The following is a 15734-nucleotide window of genomic DNA, read 5'->3' as shown; positions in this document are numbered from 1 at the left end:
TCAGAGTCCAGCATGTCACACACACCACCTCAGGTGGGGGTGGAACGGGGGAGGGCAACGCTGTCTGCCCCTGCACGTTTCTCCTGTCGCTTCTCGGTGCCGTTGTGCGTCAGGATGATGCACAGTCACAGCAATCCTCCTTACTTAGATTGGAGTTATAAAGTGTTGGCGCTGCAGCTTTTAGCTCCATGTGGTGAAGAGATGTCAATCACCTTGAAACCATGTGAGACAGCACTTCCACATGTCGCGTCCTGTCCCATCAGCGTCCCATTTCAACAGCTTACATAAAAACTGAGGGTAACACACCAAAGCAATAACAAGACTTGATGTCCTTCATCTAACAACTTTATTTTTTAAATAGCAATGATGGCTGCGTGGATGACAAGCTCTGAAAATGTCAGGTTTGTTGTTCTGCCCCCTAGCGGCCCCATTAGGGAACTACACCACAGAGAGCAGCAGTCTTGGTCATGATGTCATTCTTTCCTGGCAGAAGGAGGGAGGAAGGCTGCATGTTGCCTGTGTTCGCGGGCCAGTGGAGTCCAGTGTGGCCATCTGTGTTCCTTCGTCTGTCATCAGCTGGCACCGAGTTCTGAAGAGTCTCACGTTCCCTGGACACAAGGGAACGGCGGGCAAATCGAGTGTTATCATTGTGTGTGTGTGTGTGTGTATGTTTCTGGCCTCCCTGTCGCAGTGGGAGTTGCAATGAGCGTCCCGAGCTCCTGCGAGGACGATGTCCATTGTGTCTGTGGACGTAAAGTCCAGCCTGTACTCGGTGTTTGCTCAGACTCACACACCTGGCGCCAGTAAAAATGACTGCGGGTTTGAATTAGCTGACCGCCAATCCTGACCACTGTCCTGCCTGCAGCAGCAAGTGCACGGCATTCCGGGACACTCTGCCCACATAGATAGATAGATAGATAGATAGATAGATAGATAGATAGATAGATAGAATCTATTGTAAGATGAAGTGGGGTAACTTAGCCATGCATTTTAATATAACATCCATAATTAAAAACAAATGCATGTATGTATGTATGTATGTATGTATGTATGAAGTTTATATCCATCCTTTTCCGTAAACTTATCTCTTCTATCTGGCTTCCCACTAAACCTTGGCGCGTGCGACGAACGTTCGCATCAACCACCACAAGTGGTTCTGTCGCGCCCCCTAGCGGCCGTGTCTTAAAACTGCACCGCGCTGCATTTGTTAGTATCATTTATTACTGTCATTTACTATTTTTTTAAGGAACTCTTGATGTTTAAAAATATTAAAGGGAAAACGATAAATCACGTGTTTTGAAATGCGCCGGCCTTTCTTCCTATCTAGTAGAATAGAATACACACACACACACACACACACACACACACACTGGCTGAAGCCGCTTGTCCCAAGTTGGGTCACGGCGAACCGGAGCCTAACCCAGCAAGACAGGGTGGAAGGCTGGAGGGGGAGGGGACACACCCAGGACAGGATGCCAGTCCATTGCAAGGCACCTGAAGCGGGACTCGAACCACAGACCTGCCAGACAGCAGGACCCAACCAAGCCCACTGTGCCACTGCACCCCCCGCCATAGAATACAGTAGAATAGAATAGTTGTAGGGGGTGCAGTGGTGCAACAGGCTTGGTCAGGTCCCGCTCTCTAGCGGGTCTGGGGTTCGAATCCTTCATGGAATGCCTTGCGACAGACTGGTGTCCCGTCCTGCGTCCTGAGTGTGTCTCCTCCCCCTTCAGCCCTGCGCCCTGTGTTGCCGGGATAGGCTCCAGCTCGCCGCGACCCCACTTCGGACAAGCGGTTTCAGACAGCGTGTGTGTGTGCGAGTTGTAGTTCTAGTTTTGTTAGTTTAACTAACTAACAAAGTGGAGCAAAACAATTTGGGTGGTCAGTTACTTTATGGCACTTCCTTTGATACTGAAGTAATGAGACACAAATCAGTATTATATGTCTGTCTTTAATGTGACTGTACATCTTGTTTGGTGAATTAAGTGTCCGGGGAGTAAATGTGTCTGTCGGACATGGGGTGGGGGGTGTCCTGCATGAGGGTGTGTTAACGGGACTGAGTGTCTAAGTGCACAGGTCAGCAAGGGTCACCGTGTAGCCATGCACCGGACCCCCCAGTGAGGCCATCATGTAGGCCGGACTTCCTCCCTGTGCAGCCGCTTACTGGACGCATTAGGGGATCACTTTACAGCCATTCTCTGTAACCCGAGTACAGGGCGCTCTCCTTCCGAACTGAACTGCACTGCGTGGGTTCGATTAGTTGTTTTTTTTTTTTTCACCCAAGTACAAAGCAGTTTGGAAAAAAAAACGCCCTATCACCGCTTTCCGGATCAACTCTTCTTCCCAATGAATCATTAATGCACATTTCAGAGCCATAAAGGCCTGTCACTAATGCCCGTTAATGATGCCGGGATTGATGCGCTCTCCTCTCTGCCTCTGAGAGTTCCTTAAACATGGCTTAAAGGCTCGCGGCAGCTCCTCGCGATCGCCACGCGCTCGCAGCACGGCGGGGGCTTCGTGGCACTTTCTGACTTCGGGGTCTAGTTCTGGGAGGGATGACTTTCCCCCTGAGAAAATCCACATCAGGTACGCGAACTTTGACTTTATTCTGCTTCGTCCTCGGCAGCGAACGTTTCCTTCCAATAGGTGTTTTTAAGAAGTGAACTAAGGACATACGGCTTTAATATAATCTTGCTTTCATGTAGTTTAAATATTTCTGCCTTTATTATTTTGTTTTCAAGAAGGTGATGGTAAGATCAGTGTGATGTGAGCGAAGAAGCCTTCTGCATGCGGCAGTGCGCTGCTCTGCGATGCGCTGCTCTGCGATGCTCTGCGCTCTCCGTGGTGCTGAACTGAACGACCAAACCGCGCCGTTTCAAACCTCTTTCATGTTCCGTCTTTAATATTGTATTTATGAGTGAAATTTGTCTTCACCCGATTGTGATTCTGTGCGAAAATTCCTCCTGTTATACCCAGCGCGCATGTTATACAAAGAGAACTGTGCTGAAATATGAGAAATTTGAGGGAAAGAGGAAGAAACACCACAAGTTAAAATGCGCATCTTTAAAGTACGAATGGTTTGTACATTTCTTTATTTCGCTTTACTCTAATACCTTGTTCGTATTTGAAGAATACTATAAGAACTGTAATGGGAGAATTTTTTATTATACTGAATTTGATACGATGTACAGCCATCATGAGGACAGCGACGACGGTAATTGGTTTGGGCGGCGTCTCTCCCCTCGGTCCGGCGATGCTGTAAAAGTACAGTCCAGATAAACTTATTTATCATCGCAAAGTTGAATCCTAAAAATTATATTTTCAGTAATATTACAGATTGTAGTAAGTTGTTATGCTTTTTCTTATTGTGTTTAAGTGACATTTTCTCGGAGTTTTCTGTGCCTGCTTTGTGACTCTAGGTGGCACCACTAGGATGACATTTGGCTTCATTCCCCCAGAGTAGAATTACACAAGGGCATCGTCTTTGCCCTGAAAGTGCGTGTTCTTTCACTCCTCCGACGTACTCCTTTTAACCACAAAATTACTTTTTATGTAACTATATTTTATTGCGTTGTCATTACATTGAATATAAACACACAGTTAAGCTAAGTAACTATACATTTGCGTCACACCAACTATCATGATCACATTTTATCACCTGACTCTTTTCTGCTGAATTTCTTATGTAAATGTTAGTGTATAGAGATAAATTGCACCGTTATGCCCAAAAATGCAGAATATAAAGCTTTAACCTGTTTTATTGCATGCTGCATCAATCAATGAAAGTAAACCTCCCTGTTCCCACTTAATTTGTTCACAGCGCATTGGTGGATCAGAGCAATCGTAACCCTAACCATAACCATAACAGTAACCATAACCCTAACCCTAACCCGAACTGTAACCGTTAGACACCACAATACAAACTTTATTTTGTCATTTCCACCATTTTCTGAAACTCTGCTCACACGCTCCTTGTTTCTTGCTGCTGGAGTTGGAACTTAGTTCAGATCCCAGATTTCATCACATGTAACCTGGTACTGTATTTACTCCTTTCCCATTGCTCCTCCTAGTGGTCAACTTGTGGAACTACTGATTTAAACTTTAGCTTCCGAACCAGTCTACTGATGTTGGGAAATTGCCAAGTAAGTTTTTTTTTAAGCAGAATGAAAGGCCAACGGATGGTATTGATGTGTCGCTTTTCCAGCGGAATGTAGTTATTTTTGTGCTGCTGTCAAATCTTGTTCTTATTTCTTAATATATTTTTAGTAAGAAATGTGTGCCACAAGTATAAAGTTATGCATATATTCTACAGTATATATATTTACACCTGTCCTGTTTATGTGATATTTTGACTTCGTTATTTTCCATATTCTTCATAATATGTTTCAGTGCTGTTGCTTGGCTGCTTTTAATTTTCACATTCTTTTACATTTTACATTGAGTTGCATTCTGCCAATTTTACAACACATAAAGAACTGCAAAATTGTTTAATTCAAAAATATGCTAAATATTTATGATAGATCTGTTAACCACTTTTTGTTGGACTTGGACCAGAGCAGAGACATGTCCGTAGTGTTTTGTCCTGCAGTCTGCGGTGGTATGGTGTTGTACTGCATTTTTACAGTATGGTGCTGTGCCAAAAGTGCCACAGTGTCATCTGCATGAAGTTCCTGTGGAACAGGATGCTCAAACAATAGCAGTTGGAGAGGACTCTTCCTCTGCTGTTACAGCACAGTCACCCCACGGTCACCCTATGGTCACGCTGACCTCGGTTGTTCCCCACTTTTGCTGACACTCACCCTGTCCTGCCCTATGACGACAGGGGCCTGTTCCTCTGCTGTTACAGTATGGTCACTTTTACCTGCAACTTCCTATGAGCTCTGACACTCTGGGTGCAAGCGTCCTCAGCATGGTCGTTCCCGGACCGCGGTTGCCAGGCCCATGTTGGTCCAGCTGTTGCACTGGGTTTGATACGTTTGGGATGAAGCTCTCGGTTCCCCACTTAGGGCATCCCACCTGACGTGAGGGACCCCTAAAAGGGCCCAGTTAGACTGCAAAGGGAGTCAGCGATGGGCCCCATTTTTACTGCAGTGGCAGAATGCGGTGACGGTACTTATTCCTCTTGACAATACTGTCAGTGCGCGTGCGGGCTTGGCGATCTATCCCGTCTTAATTCATCTTCTTCCGTTCTTAACATCCGCAGCCAAAGAGCTCGTAGGTTCCCACACCTGGCTTCTCTTCTCGCAGGAAGAGTTCAGTTCCTGTACCAGGTATCTGATCCGAGCGCTTATCCGAGCACCGCCCCCCCATCCCTCATCCCCCACACCCCCCACACCCCCCTCTGTGGCGAGCGCGCGCCTTCCACCGGCGGCTGCGCTGGAAATGAACTCAGACTCATCGCTTCGATTCGACACAAAAACACGAGGAGGAGCTGCGAGCGGCGTCAGCTGTTAGAACGGACATTTTTTTCCGCCTTTTTTAAACCCTCTCCGCGCCACCCGGCTGCTGTCACCTGGGCGCGCGCTGGACGCTGCTCACGAGCACCTGCACACCTGCTTCCCAGGAGCCCGAGCTCGACGTGGGAAATGATGCGCGCTTCCTTCGGCTCTCGGCGACGCGCCGTCAGTGTCACTAGCGGCCACGCTCGGACGGCGACGGGGCTGGCGAGCCGCGCGCGCTGGTCTCGCGCTGCCGTGGGAACCGCGTGAAGTGGGGAGCCGCGTTCCCGTTGTTCAATGAAGATCGCGCGGGGTGACGACACGCTCCTGTTGCCGAGGAACGCCGCGTGCAACCCGCTTTCTTTGTGAGACGCGTGCATCGCGGCATTAAGTCGGCAAATGGCCCGCTGAAGCACGTGGGGGAATCCCTGTTTGTGTGCGCGTGCACACACCTTTCAGTCACACTTGGAGGCAAAGGCGATCTGAACACCGGAGCGGATCCGAACTCCTCATGATCAACATCGACCTGTTGGTGCGACAGGGGAGGCCAGGCTTTGTTTTGTTGCTCTTTTCGCCGCTCTTTAATTCTTTTGGTCTAATCGGTCTTTCTGAACTGGAAGCGCGCGCACCGTGAGCCGTCCCGCGCGCCATGGCCGCGGCGATCGCGAGCTCTCTCATCCGGCAGAAGCGGCAGGCGCGCGAGCGCGAGAAGTCCAGCGCGTGCCGCTGCGTGAGCAGCCCGAACAAAGGCAAGGGCGCGTGCGACAAGCCGAGCCGACTGAGCGTCTTCTCCCGCGTGCGACTCTTCGGATCCAAGAAGCGGAGACGAAGGCGACCAGGTGTGACAGCCCATCCGAACCGTCATGATCACGCGACCTCTGCCGATCACCATGATCGACCCGATCGCCACTGGCCGCCATTCAGTGTTTTACAGCAAAATACTGCTTATCATATTTTTGCAGTTATGAAATCATATGATAGTGCTGCCACTATTGCTAAACCCGTGCAGAAGTGTGGGTAGATGCCATGGTGATGAGGATCTAGCAAGCAGGCCGGGGGGGGTGGGGGGGGTGTATAGTTCAGAATGTGCGCTTACCTGAGCTTCCTCCACGTGACGGCGCGCGATTTGTTAAACTTTCTTAGATTAGAATACTGCGAATCACGTGACGCCATATGAGCAATTCGTTGTCGGCGCATCAGCGCCCTTTCTAATAAGCGGAGTTCGCTCGTTGCTCCTCCTCCTCTCCCTGCACCTTGAGCTTCAAGGTGTCTCTTGACAGCTAGGTCGCCTTGTGTGAACTCTACTTATGCGCACACAGTAGTAAAAGTACACAGTAAACCATGGTGGAAATGTCCAGTATCAAATGGGGCAAAATTCTGAACTTCCAGCAATATTATTTGTTTTCTGTATCATATCATACATATTATATATGCAGCCATTGTTATTCGGCTTGCATCACTTTTATGAGTGCATGTTGTTAATTAACTTTGAAGCAGCAGTCATGATGGTAAATATTTTGCTTCCTACACAGAGTCAAATCATGTGCAGGTCTTTGTGAACATACAGTTCGTATTTCCATTGCAAATATTCTTCAACCTTTAATTACATGGTGTAGTTACTGAGATTTCACAATGTTTTCCGAGCAAGTCCTGCAGCTGTGTTTAACGAGGATTCTGTGAATGTTTGTTCTTATAGTGAATGAGGTGCCTCATGAATATTGGTTGTACTGCTTGTGTTTACCTGCTTGATCAGGAGGAAACTGGCTGTGTGTGTGTGTTGGGGGGGCTACTTCAGCTGGAGTACACTGATGGCTGCGGTTTGTTCTGTGGGCGTGGGGGCATCTGGCCCACCTAGCAGCAGGGTGTATGGTGCAGTGCTTAGAGCTGCCACTTTCTACTCGAAGGACCCAGGTTCAAATCCCACCTTCTGTTGCCGTGCCCTTGATCGAGGTACCGTTGGTTCCGATACAGTAAAAACTACCCAGCTGTATAAATGGGTAAATGACTGTAAGCAACTTAACACTGTAAGAACAAATGTAAATATAGCGTGCCGCCAGCTGATTGGGTGTCACGGTTAAATACAGTGCAATGTGAACCTGAGATGTGTAGTAGGTCTGCTGGGTGCCACTGGGGTGTCATGATCTGTTCTCTATCTGGTAAAAGGTTCAACCTGCACGTATGGGGCAGTGCACATGGCTGGGTCTTGGGTGGGGGTGGGTACCGTGAGGGAAATGCTTACATAACCGCCCATGAGGAGCTCAGCAGTGGAAGTTAAGACTCTGCATGAAGAGCCCAGGGCTGAGAGCTTCACAAGTAACCACATGCCAGGTGTTGATCTCCTTGGTTTCCACCATACTCCACATAGTCCTCCCAGTGCTGCAGGACACCTTCCAGTTCTGCAGGGTAGCTGTTGAGGGAATGCCTTGGTGCCCACCTTCCTCTAAGCATGGACCTCATGGGCAGCCTGTTTTGTGGATGCCGTGCCGCTCTGATCAGAATTTTGCAGGTTCACATCCCTGGAACACCATCCTGATGTGTCCTTAGCTTCTTCACTCAGCTGGACTCAAAACTGATCACACCAGTTCTCCTGTTCAGGTCTTCATGTGAACTTCATCAATAAGCCTGTGCTGCAGTGTAATTTCGACACTGGTCATGTGTCCCTGGGGATCCCTGTTGCTGGAAATATGACAGATTTGAAGGAAAATGACCCTCTCTTTAGCGGGTAGGGAATTGTAGACAACGTTGTATTTCGCTTTGAAGGAAAGTGTTAAAGGAGTCCTGAGCAGTTAAATGAGTCAATGTAGGGGGTGGGATCAGTGTACACACAGTTCCGTTCACCACACTAGCTGATGTGTCCAGTTCCACTGACCTCACAGATGTGATGAAGCGGTTATACTAAATGGCCCTTAGTGTGTATGTGACACTGGAATGCTGTCCAGGGTATACCCTTCCTCCGGCGTAGGCTCTGAACCACCACAACCCTTCGTAGGACATTTCGATTTGCTCATGTACCTGATGCTTTTCTTCAAAGCAGCTTAGAACATTGTTACCTACAGTTAGTCATCCATCTATACAGCTGGGTAATTTTACTGGAGTAATTTAGGGTAAGTACATTGTTCAAGGGTGTTACAGCTGGAGGTGGATTTGAACCTGTGACCTTTAGGTCTAAAGGTAGCAGCTAAACTCCCCCCACCCCCACCGGCATTTATTGATAATCAGAGAATGAGTGAAAATATCCGATCGTATTCGGTATTAAAAACTACAATGTCCTATAAAGCTGACATGGCCGTGGTAAAACTGATATCTAAATACTGCATTTTTCAGGTTTTTTTACCACTTATTACTGCTTTTGCTGTTTTTTAGCAGTATTTTACCAGAGGAAAGCCAGTCAGAGGTCAGAGCTCAGCCGGTGGGAAACCTGGAGTAGTAATGCAAGCTTCCCACTCGTCCCATCGCATGGGTGGTTTTTCAGATGCAGCAAAGCCATTTTGGATGCAAGGGGAGGTGTGATGTAAGCGAGGCGGGCCGCTTTAGCTATAAGCAATTGCTCTGTGTGTGTGTGTATGTGTGTGCGGTGTGGTCTCACGTGCATCCCGCTGTCGGCTCCTGTTCCTCCAGGCCTGGAAGACGGTGGAGAAGTTCCCCTGTGCGTCTCGCTGACACATGCATCGCATCTCCGTTGCGAGGCTCTGCCTCCATCACGTGCCCGCTGGGCCAGCCAGCCTACGTTTGATGGAGGCCATGTAATAAATAGTTAATGTTGCACTGTGGGTTTGGGCACCGGTGCCACCAGAAAACGAATGCATCATTTTCACTTAATTAGCATATTTATCGACTCGGTAAGTGGAGCACGAGCCCTGTGACAGCGTGGTTGTAAGTGCCGGGGTGGGGTGTGTAAGTGATGCCAGCTGGGAAGAGGAAGTGGACCGATCCCGCCCTTCGGTAGCGTTCGCTTCTGTGTGCCCTGTCAACCCCGAGCAAGACACTTACGCGCCTGCTCCTCGTTCTTCTGGTGGCTGGAGAGCAGGCTGGTGCTTGGTGGTAAAAAGTATGTGTCTGTGTCTGTGTCTACACTCTTCTTCTGGTCGTCAGTAGGAATGTGGGAGGGGGGCTACCCTGCTCTGCGCCTTGCTCTCCATCCCACTCTTTGTAATGGAAATGAAAGGCAGGCACTTGAAAAGGGTGTCAGCCCCTGGATACCCCCCCTTGACGTATCCCCGAAGCTTAAAAGGTTTGAGACAGGAAGCAAGTGGGGCGGAAAACAGCGGAAAGCGTACGCGTGCAGACAGGCCAGGCGAGAGGAGAGGTGCAGGAGATGAAAGGGGGATGAAAGGGTGGTGCTCGTGTCGTGCATCCCGCTCGTGGGACGGAGACGCTGGGCTGGACGTTGTCTCTGCACGGGTCCCGATGAGAGGAACCCGCGCAGGGTTTTCAACATTGTCTTCTTACGAAGCGCAAGAGGGACAGCGTGCGATTTATTAAGATTTATTATGTGTCGGATCTATTTCTGGGCTTTAGTTTGCACTCCGCATCATTAATTAGGCCTCGTGTGCTTTTCAGCCTCATTTAGTCACGTGTGCAGAGACTTCAGACTCGGGAAGGTAAATTTATGTGAAATATAATCAGTTTAGTCCACATTCTGCTTTAAAGTATACATACTGTGTAGGTGATCCTTGAGTTCCAATATTGCGACTTTTGACAAGCCAGACTTATGACCGCCATCCCATTCATCTTATATTATATAAGGAAATATAATACTGTACTCTATTTATGCTATTATTACTCCATAATAGTATTATTTTAACATAACTAGTGTGTGAAATTTGTGAGAAAATGTAACAAAGCCCTGATATACAGTGTAGGATTTATTCATTTTCATTGTTAATTGTTCATCTTTATGGTTTATATAATGGGATATTCGACGTGCGACACATTCGGCTTACGACAGGGTCATCGTAATGGAACCGCACTGTAAATCGAGGACCACGGGCATGTAAGAATCTGACACGGGGTATAACTTTCTGAAGGTGCAGAACGTCGATTTTATGAGCTTTATGTGCAAACTGATAATTGCGTTTATGTTCAGATTGGTTTTTGACGCTGGTCAATATTGCTGTCACGCTACAGCTCGCATCCAAGAGTTGCTCTTGAGGAAAGGTGTGAGATGTTCCTCTGCGGTTGGCGGTGTGTTGGGTTTCAGCAGACAGGGTGTGTCAGCAGTGCCCCCTCCCCCCATGTCCACAGCATCTCACCCTCCTCCCATCCCTGTCCTGTCTCCACAGAGCCCCAGCTGAAGGGCATTGTGACGAAGCTGTACAGCCGACAGGGCTTCCACCTGCAGCTGCAAGCAGATGGAACCATCGACGGCACCAAGGAGGAGGACAATGGTTACAGTAAGTCTCCTCAGTGTGGATCTCCAGCCACCAAAGTCGGCTCTCGCTAATGTTTAGATCATGGGTTTCAAACCCCGGTCCTCCTCCGTTTACTACCCCACTCCAACATTTTCTGTGTCCCTCCATGTCTTTCTCAGATTTGTGCTCTTACACTCCGGCATCTCCTCTTTTCCTTCCTCCATTTTCTTGTTTCTCTCTTGCTGGAGCTGGAGCTCCCATGATCTTCTCTAGCCTCTACAGCCCCATACGTCTTCACACTCTTGAAGACCTTACCTCAACCAAACCTCTGATCATGGTGTGGAGCCCACTTCCATGTTAGGCTCTCCTATATCTCTTTAAATTCTACCTGCTTCCACCTATGACCATCACATGAACAACCAAACCTAAACTTCAAGCCATGGAAGCTCCACTAAAGAGGCAACAAACTGCCTTGGTCCTCGTTTCTCCCAGAAATCCCCTTTTGATCTCTCCAACTTTTTCCAGAGGAAAATGCACCTTCTCACTGCTTCCAAACAGTGGACAAAGAGCTGTCGTGGTTCAGGGCAGGGTTGTGTGACCAAGGTCCTGGTTTCGACAGCGGTCGATTCCCAAAGCAGAGCCCAGCGTTTATAAGCCCTCACACACCTCCACGGCTGCAAGCCGCTCCTCAAAAGCATCAGCAGGAAATTACTGCACCTGCGAGTCTTCCAAAGCAATTACTTTGTTAAAAAACGTGTAAAGTTTTGACATTTAGTTAAAAATAAAATTCAGCGTTGCAACTGCAGCTCAGGATACATGTATGAAAAAAGCCCCAGTTCTGTTTGTTCTTCAAAAGGAGAAATATCGATATGACAAAATGTCATTCGGGTTTTTCAGGTTCAGAACTCAGTGCAAAATCGAGGACGATCCAGCCCGTTAAAGTGAAAAACACGCACCCAGTTATGACACGTTCACTCTCAGTCTCGTCATATTTATGTATTGTTCCAATTTCCGCAGCCTTTTATATCTTCACACGAAACATATCAAAGGCACATCGGAGGCACAAACATGTCACCGTTATTAATGAGACGCATAAAAAGCTCAGCTGAATGAGACAGGTTGACACTTGCGCTCCTACGTTTGATAATGAAGATAGGAGGTGAGGCAGTGCGGTAAAACACGGTGCGCGTGATATTGGCACCTGTCTGTCGGGACCAACAGCAGAAAAACTGACTGCTACAAAGTAACATTTATTTTGACAAACATTGGCAGGCTGAGCGTGGATATTAAGTTCCCCTGATAACCCCGAGGCCCTTCACCCAGTGTGAGTCTGAAAACTCTTGTCTTTTTTCTACTGTAGCATCAACTCGAACCCAGAACCTTTTCCAGTTGGTGTGTTGAGACAAGTATGGAAAGCGATGCGTCTTTGAGCTCTAACTGACTCACTAAAGGCTCAGATGAGGTGGTGACAGCACCCAGATCACCCGGGGAGAGTGTTTCCATGCGTCAAAAGCACTCGGGTGCAAGTCCTGGGGGAGGAGGCGGAGCCTATTTCCTGCCCTCCAGGTCACATTGACGCAAAGCAGGAGCCCCATTCAAAGACTTGTGAAGGCGCTGTGGAGAGTTAGTTCATTAGTTCTTTAAAAGCAAGGACGATTTTCCATTCGTTAAGGGGCGTTTCGTCCAAGCCTCCGATCTGCCGGGGTCACAGGGGACTCCAATTACCTGGCTTTTAATTCCCCCTCCCCCGCACCCCTCCCCACTGGAACCACTATGTGTCAGTGTCATGTGACACATAACCAAGTGAACAGATTGCACACCGCGGTCCAGCCCTCTGGCACCGCCGGGTCCCGCTGGACAGGAAGTGTCGGAGCCGGACCTGTATTCAGGTCTCGCGTCCAAAGGACTGTCCTTTCAAATTCTTGGAGGGAAACTGCTGTTGTACCTTTGAGTGACGTACTAAACCCAAATGACTAACTTAAACAACAGGCAAAAGAGACTGGTAGGAGAATAAAATGGTCCACTGTGTAAATCGCTTTGGAAAATTACATTTCTTAAGTGTGATGATGATGATCATGATGATCATGATGATGATGATGACAGGCTCCACCATCTGCTGCCGTTCCACTTTTCTGGTAAATATTTCAGTCAGTCTGTGGTTATGGTGTTTTCGTTGTGATTTATGCACAAGTCGTTATGTAACGGTTGCCCTCTTTTTCCAGCACAAACGTGTTTTTTTTGTGTGTGTGTGTGTGTGTGTGCGTGCGCGTGTGTGTGTGTGCGTGCGTGTGCGTGCATGTGCGTCTATCTATACATTGAGGAGCAAATTAAAAAAAGCTGCTGGAAAATAAGATGAAGAAGAAGGTGGGGAGGGGTGAAGATTTTTGTACCGTTACAAAAATAGAGTTGTTAGGAGTGGGGTGCTCTTGTCTCCATGGCAACAGAAGTCCAGTCCGTGTTGTGTGAAGGTGGGAGAGGGAGCGCTCACACTCCGACACACTCCGACTCAGGCGCCCTTCCCTCGCAGCCGCATTTCCTCTGCTTTCTACAGGCTGACTCGCCCTTCTGGCGTCTACACAGCCGGAAGTTTGAGGCACTTGGAATGATTCGGGTACAAAGCAGGTCTTATTTTTCCCTCCCGGCAACAGCTTCCGGTGGAGGAGTTTTCAGCTCATCTGAAAAAGATAACTACTGTCTGATGTGGTAAATCCTCAACGCAATCCTGTGCTAAATATACACGGTAGTTTTAAAAAGATCCTTATTATTTAGCGCCGCTGGGTCGATGTCAACCCTTATCGACCCCCTCCACGTAGTTCCTCTAGAATATTCTGTCCTTTACTTGTGTCCTTAGGTTTGGAATGGATGTGTCCATTGTCATTTTCATTGATCTGAAATATTACTATATAACTGTCAAAAAGAGGAATTTTTAGTACAAGCATCCCATCTAATCTTAACCCAACCCCCCTCAGTCTTGTGCTCAGAGGTTGTGGGATAGGCTTCAGACCCCCCAACCCTGACCAGGACAAGCAGTTAATGAGGATGGATGGATGGATGGATGGATGGATGGATGAATGGATGGTTGGATGGTTAGATGGATGGATGGAATGAATGAATGAATGAATGAATGAATGAATGAATGAATGAATTTTTATGCTATTTAATAAAAGGGACAAAGGCAGACTTCCTGTAATGACTAGTAAATTGTCAGCTGGCTAAATGATGCTGCTGCTATTAGACCGTTTGTACACAGAGACAACCATCACTAAAGGGTGGTTTCTCTTCCCCGGGATGATTTACCACGGCTGACTTTGCTGCATAGCCTTTCTAATCGCTTTGGTTAATCGTGTGTGTCGTCTCTGCATAAATACGAACCGAAATGAGCACCTGCTGGCCAACGCTTCCAGCCATCACGCTCCTTCTTTGAGACGATTCCACAGGAAAGAGTCATCATTTCCTCGGCGGAGCGCTGACAATGTAGGAAAAGGAACCTCGTGTTCCCTTTGGCCTGCACCAGATGGGATGTGAGGACACTTTCTTCATTCTTTAAGAAATTCTCCGAAGAGAACGAACGAACCAGGACAAGCGACGTGTCCCGGTTACCCTCAGCTGCTCCATTCATACTTTACTCTTCATAGTTTAAAATTGTTTACCAAGTAAATACCATGCTTTTAAACTATTTCACCCGATCAACACTTTCGCCCTTTGTGTCTCCCATGGACTGCCTAGCCATAGACTTCCTTCATATATTTTGCCCCAGTTGCTGCAGAGAAAGGTAACTACATTTACATTTATTTGTTCAGCTTACATTTTTCTCCATAGTAATGTACAATTTAAGGTTTGTTTATTAACCTGTTTACTTGTTTACTGTTTGTTTCTCAGGAGGGGGTGCAGTGGCGCAGTGGGTTGGACCAGGTCCTGCTCTCTGGTGGGTCTGGGGTTCAAATCCCGCTTGGGGTGCCTTGCGATGGACTGGCGTCCCATCCTGGGTGTGTCCCCTCCCCCTCCGGCTTTACGCCCTGTGTTGCCGGGTAGGCTCCTGCGACCCCCTATGGGACAAGCAGTTCAGAATGTGTGTGTGTGTGTGTGTGTGTGTGTTTCTCTAATTACCTGACACTGTTATTCAGAGCAATATTGAGGTTCTGACAGTAATTAATTTGTACAGCTTGGTCATTTTTACTGTAGCAATTCAGGGAAAGGTACCTTGCTCAAGAGTATTACAGCAGGAGGTGGGATTCAAACCCAGCTCCTTTGAGCACCCAGTGTCATCACATTACTGCCATTATCGTGTGTAACACTCTAGGTAAGATGCTAGAAAAGAAAACATCCAAGCAAAACTCTGGACAACACGTTACTGTAGCATAAGGCGGGATTTGAACCCGTGTCCTTTGAGCACAAGGCAACTACTTTGCCACCCGCTGCCCCTAGTAGTAGACCTGCAGGTCACACTCTGGTTGTACACTGGTGTGAACAAGATTGTGAGGTCCTGCCAGAGTAGCCCATTTGTGGTGCTACTTTGTGAAATAGGTAGAAGATCAGGAGAGAAGTGGGTCTCAAAGAGATGTGTTTCAAGACGTTTCTTGAATGTTGAGAGGGATTCAGCAGTTCTGAGGGACACAAGGAGCTCATTCCACCACGAAGGAGTCAGAACCACGTTGTTAGTAAGGAGTCTCTGCATTCCTTCTCCATGGGAACAGCGTGGGGCTTTTTTAAAACGAGAATGGCGGAGATGGAGGTAGGTGAGAATTACGAACTTTGTGTATTGAATATTTTTAGGCACGTGTTGCTCTGCAGCAGAACAACGTGGTTTCCATCTTAAACTTCGCAGTTGCGCATTCACTATTTATTCTTTATGTTTATGTTTTTTTTTTTAATGTGATCATGATGAAGCCTGGTCAGGGAGCTCCAACGCAGACCTCTGCCAGAGGTTATTCATCGAAGAGCGGCT

At 47.8% G+C, this 15734-nt stretch overlaps 1 protein-coding gene across 4 annotated transcripts in view; it reads left to right on the top strand.

Moving 5' to 3' along the window:
• Positions 1-15734, top strand: part of fgf13a (fibroblast growth factor 13a) — an 86736-nt gene that overhangs the window by 55993 nt on the left and 15009 nt on the right. For 3 of the 4 annotated variants that reach the window (XM_018733420.2, XM_018733423.2, XM_018733422.2), the window contains one exon: positions 10721-10831. In XM_018733420.2, the coding sequence (XP_018588936.1) occupies positions 10721-10831 (111 nt within the window). Of the gene's footprint in view, positions 1-5878; positions 6278-10720; positions 10832-15734 lie in introns of those variants that run through there. The other variant, XM_018733421.2, reaches the window with a different exon arrangement.

The sequence above is a fragment of the Scleropages formosus genome, chromosome 13 (genome assembly GCF_900964775.1).
Source record: "Scleropages formosus chromosome 13, fSclFor1.1, whole genome shotgun sequence".
In the NCBI taxonomy this organism is placed as follows: domain Eukaryota; kingdom Metazoa; phylum Chordata; class Actinopteri; order Osteoglossiformes; family Osteoglossidae; genus Scleropages; species Scleropages formosus.
The sequence above is the reverse complement of the archived record's forward strand: the minus strand, read 5'-3'. Positions and strand labels throughout refer to the sequence as shown.